The 3944-nt window shown below is 59.7% G+C and overlaps 1 protein-coding gene across 1 annotated transcript; it reads left to right on the top strand.

Annotated features, from left to right (window-relative positions):
• Positions 1 to 1077: 1077 nt before the first annotated feature.
• On the top strand, positions 1078 to 2751 carry LOC103592063 (homeobox protein GBX-2-like). The gene is made up of 2 exons (XM_008574655.1): positions 1078 to 1195; positions 2228 to 2751. Exons 1-2 carry the CDS (start codon positions 1078 to 1080, stop codon positions 2749 to 2751), a joined length of 642 nt encoding a protein of 213 aa, XP_008572877.1.
• The last annotated feature ends 1193 nt before the right edge of the window (positions 2752 to 3944 follow it).

The raw sequence follows: 3944 nt of genomic DNA, 5'->3' as shown, positions 1-3944 counted from the left end.
GAGGGAGAGCAGGAGTGGGGAGAGCAGGGGTGGGGAGAGCAGGGTGGGAGAGCAGGGGTGGGGGGGGGAGCAGGGCGGCTGGCGTCGGGGCCAGCGAGTTTCCTCAGCGTCCGGGGGCGCTGTCCCCTCCAGGGCCCGCTGCATGGACAGTGGGTCTCAGGCCACATTCCTGGGCGAGGACGTGGTCTGGGATTAAGAGGTCCCCTGGGGGGCCTTGGGGTTAGAGGGAGAGAGGAAGAAGCAGAAAGAAGGGCTTCAAAGAAACGGATCGATGAATTCATAAAGATCGATTTATCTTTATCTCCCAGTTGAACGTGCCTGTAAGTGACACATAACACACGTCCCACACGGGCCCACTCCCCAGTCACTAGCTCCTCGGCGCGAGCTGGTTTTCAATGACTGACGTGACCGTGCCCTGCTCTCCTCCTCCCCGGCCCGGTGCTGTCGGCCGCGCAGGGCGGACGTCTGGACCCGGGAAGCTGAGGCCGAGGCCCTGGGGCGCGTGGAAGCCCCGCGCGCCGGCGCGCCTGGCACGGTCCTCCCTGGCCACCGAGTGGTTCCCACTGTAAAGGGAACACGAGAGCCGAAAGTTTTTGTTTTCACGCGGGGGAAGGGATAAGAGAATCCCGGGTCTCCCTCCACCCCGACACTCCCTTACTCCCAAATTTCGGGGTCTTTACCATTGTCGAGAACGGGAGGAACATCTTGAGGGAATCGGCTCCATCCTGCAGGCGCCCAAGGGGAGCCGCGCGCCCTCGAGTCCTCGAGCTGGAAACCGGGCGGCGGGGCCAGGGCGAGCGCTCCCAACGTGCTTAATTAGCGCCTATTTACGAAACGCAGCTTTTATTTGAGCAAACATCATAAAGCCTTCATCAGGATAATCTCACGTTCTGCAGTCTGCAGGCAGAACTACTCCCCCCTCCTCCCCGAGGATGGAGCACATAAAGGACTCGCCCTATTATCATAATTATCGTGGCTGTTATTTTGGTGCGTGCTGGCAAAGTGTCTAAATAGGTGCGATGATTAAGAATGTCATGAAAAATGAGAGGAGTCGCTCACGGGAAGGCCCAGCTCGGGATGGGAGGACCAGCAGCCTCTCCGCCCCGCCGGGAACGCGGGGCCGCCGCGAGCCACCCGGGGGGTTCCCAGCGCCTGGCTGGGGGCTGCCAGCTCCCGGCCGGCGCCCTGGGGGCAGGTAGGTGGGGGCGGATCTGGACGGGCAGGACTCTACCCCCCAACTCCAGGAACCCTTCCCGGACCCCCGGCGCAGCCAGAGCACCCGGCCCTAGGGTGAGCCGCCAGCAGGTTTGTCCCACCGCAAATGTAATAGAAAGAAACGCCTCCAGCCGGCCACAGCGGGTGCGAGCCCCANTTCCCGCGGGGCCTCCGGGGGACATTCAGAGCGATGCAACAAGCGGGGTCTCTGGGGGAGCATCGAGCGCCCCACCCCCACCCCCGGCAGCTGCTGCGCGGGGCGACAAATCTGTCTGGCTGTGCGCTTGGCCCAGTCCACCTCCCTCCCCCCGCCGTGACCTGGGGCCCAGGGTAGGTGGCTGCCCCAGGGGAGGAGTGTCGGGCTGCGCATCTCAGCCGTGCGTGTGCCCGGGGCCTCCAGACTTGTACACCCCTTCACTGCGCCTGGGCTTGCCCGGGAGAACCGGGTTTCTGGGAGGCTGTGTGACTGCAAGTGTGCGTTGAGGGTGTCTGCTGGGAACTTCTCCTAAGGCTGTGAGACATCCCTGTGACCAAAATTATGACTCAAAAACAACGCTTTCTGGCATCTGCACGTCCCTACGCCTCCACTCTGATGCGATGACACTGAGGTTTGCTAAATTTTCACTCTGGGGGAGGCAGGATGGGTCATAAACTCCCCCTCGGTCCTCACCCAGCCCCCACCCCGGGGACAATGGGGACTCTCTCTTGGGCCTCAGGCGTCCTGCCACTTCTCCTTAAGCTGCTGGAGGCTGGGAGGGTGCGGAGGTGGCACGGCGGTCCCCGGAGTGATGGCTCTGGGCAAAGGGCCGTCGCCTATGCGGCCCCCTCCTCTCTTCTGAGCTCTCTCACGCTCCTCTCCCACCCCCACCACCAAAGGGCAGGAAGTCACCATGTGTTAGTGGCACAGACAATCCGCTAAGGGGGGCGGGTGTGGAATACCCCAGCGGCGGTGCGACGGGGAAAGGGGCCAGCGTGCGAAATGTAATCAAACGCCGTTTGGTTTTGCTTTCAGTCGGGGCCGTCCGCGCGCAAGGGAAAGACGAGTCCAAGGGGGAGGACGACCCGAAGGGCAAGGAGGAGAGCTTCTCGCTGGAGAGCGATGTGGACTACAGCTCGGACGACAATCTGACCGGCCAGGCGGCCCACAAGGAGGAAGAGCCCGGCCACGCGCTGGAGGAGACCGCGCCGGGCGGCGGCGCCGCGGGCAGCACCACGTCCACCGGCAAGAACCGGCGGCGGCGGACTGCCTTCACCAGCGAGCAGCTGCTGGAGCTGGAGAAGGAATTCCACTGCAAAAAGTACCTCTCCCTGACCGAGCGCTCGCAGATCGCCCACGCCCTCAAACTCAGCGAGGTGCAGGTGAAAATCTGGTTCCAGAACCGACGGGCCAAGTGGAAACGGGTGAAGGCGGGCAATGCCAACTCCAAGACCGGGGAGCCCTCCCGGAACCCCAAGATCGTTGTCCCCATCCCCGTCCACGTCAGCAGGTTCGCTATCAGAAGTCAGCATCAGCAGCTGGAGCAGGCCCGACCCTGAGGGCCCAGGGAGGGCCAGGGCCTGGCACCCACCTGGAGAAGCCCCAGCACCGGAGGGAACCCACGGTGGACTCGCCAAACTCCAAGTCACACCCCGACTGTGGACGTCCCAAGCAAATCGAGAATATATTCATTAAACGGGCTTAAAAGACTGCTTTTGAAGGGGCTACCGCCACACTGGAAGACACACTAAATATTTATTATACTATCCTACTTTGTACATAGATATCTATATAGGCTGGATCTCAGCTGCGGTATTTTGAAAGTTACAGGACCAGAGTACCCCTAATATTCTCCATTCACAGTCCAGAAGAAAGCAAAACCTCCGCTGTCATCTGCCGCGCTTAGCAGCTACCTTTCCATACTTTTCCAAAGGTAAACATGAAACACAAGAACAAACACTGGGGTTTAAACTTCTTTTTGTTTTTATGTTTTGGCTTTTTGAGTTGACTGAAAAGCAGACATTGTTGGGCAGCCTGGAAGTTCGCTTTGCCTTGCTTTGGCTGTGCCTGGCTTTCTTTCCTGGGGTTGCATATTCTATCTGAGCCATGTCTGAAGCACGTCTCCGTTGTGTTTAATTTATTTCAATGTAGCTTGTTTTCTTTTAAGTTATGACATTTAAACAATCAGTCTTGTGAATAATAAAAAGGAGAGAGGGAGAAAAAGACCCACCCCCGGGCCTCACAAGTGTGTCCAGAATTTGACTGTTCTGAGGGCACTGCCAGGGTGTGGCCGCGTAACTGGTCTGGGACCAGTACTGGATAAACGTCCCCTGTCCAGGTCTGCTCAGGTGGCCGGACACATGCCGCACTGCACCTTACCAGGTTTTAAATTGGAGAGCAAGAGCTCTAGTAGGGTTATGCATGGAAGAAAACCCAATTGTCTCCTGAGAAATCTAACATTTTCCCCTTTTAAACAGCCTGATCAATACCTAGGAGGCTGGCAAACTTCGGTGCCCGCAGGAGGGAACGAGAGAGGGTGTTGGTGGTCGTGCACAAACTCCTGGCGCTCCAGATCGCCTACAGCCAGGGAGGAAATGCATTTTCTCTCCAACGCCACCGACCCGAAAAGAAGCGGTGCTCGCTCGCGGGCAGGGCCGAGGGGCCATAAATCAGGCTCGGGGCGTGATCTTCCGACAGGGGCAGACACCGGGCAGGCCGCGCGGGCGGAGCGGGCTGTGGGCGCCGGCGGGCG

Source organism: Galeopterus variegatus, unplaced genomic scaffold (genome assembly GCF_000696425.1).
Source record: "Galeopterus variegatus unplaced genomic scaffold, G_variegatus-3.0.2 Scaffold57, whole genome shotgun sequence".
NCBI lineage: Eukaryota > Metazoa > Chordata > Mammalia > Dermoptera > Cynocephalidae > Galeopterus > Galeopterus variegatus.
Note: the sequence above shows the minus strand (reverse complement) of the source record. Positions and strands in the feature narration are given on the sequence as shown.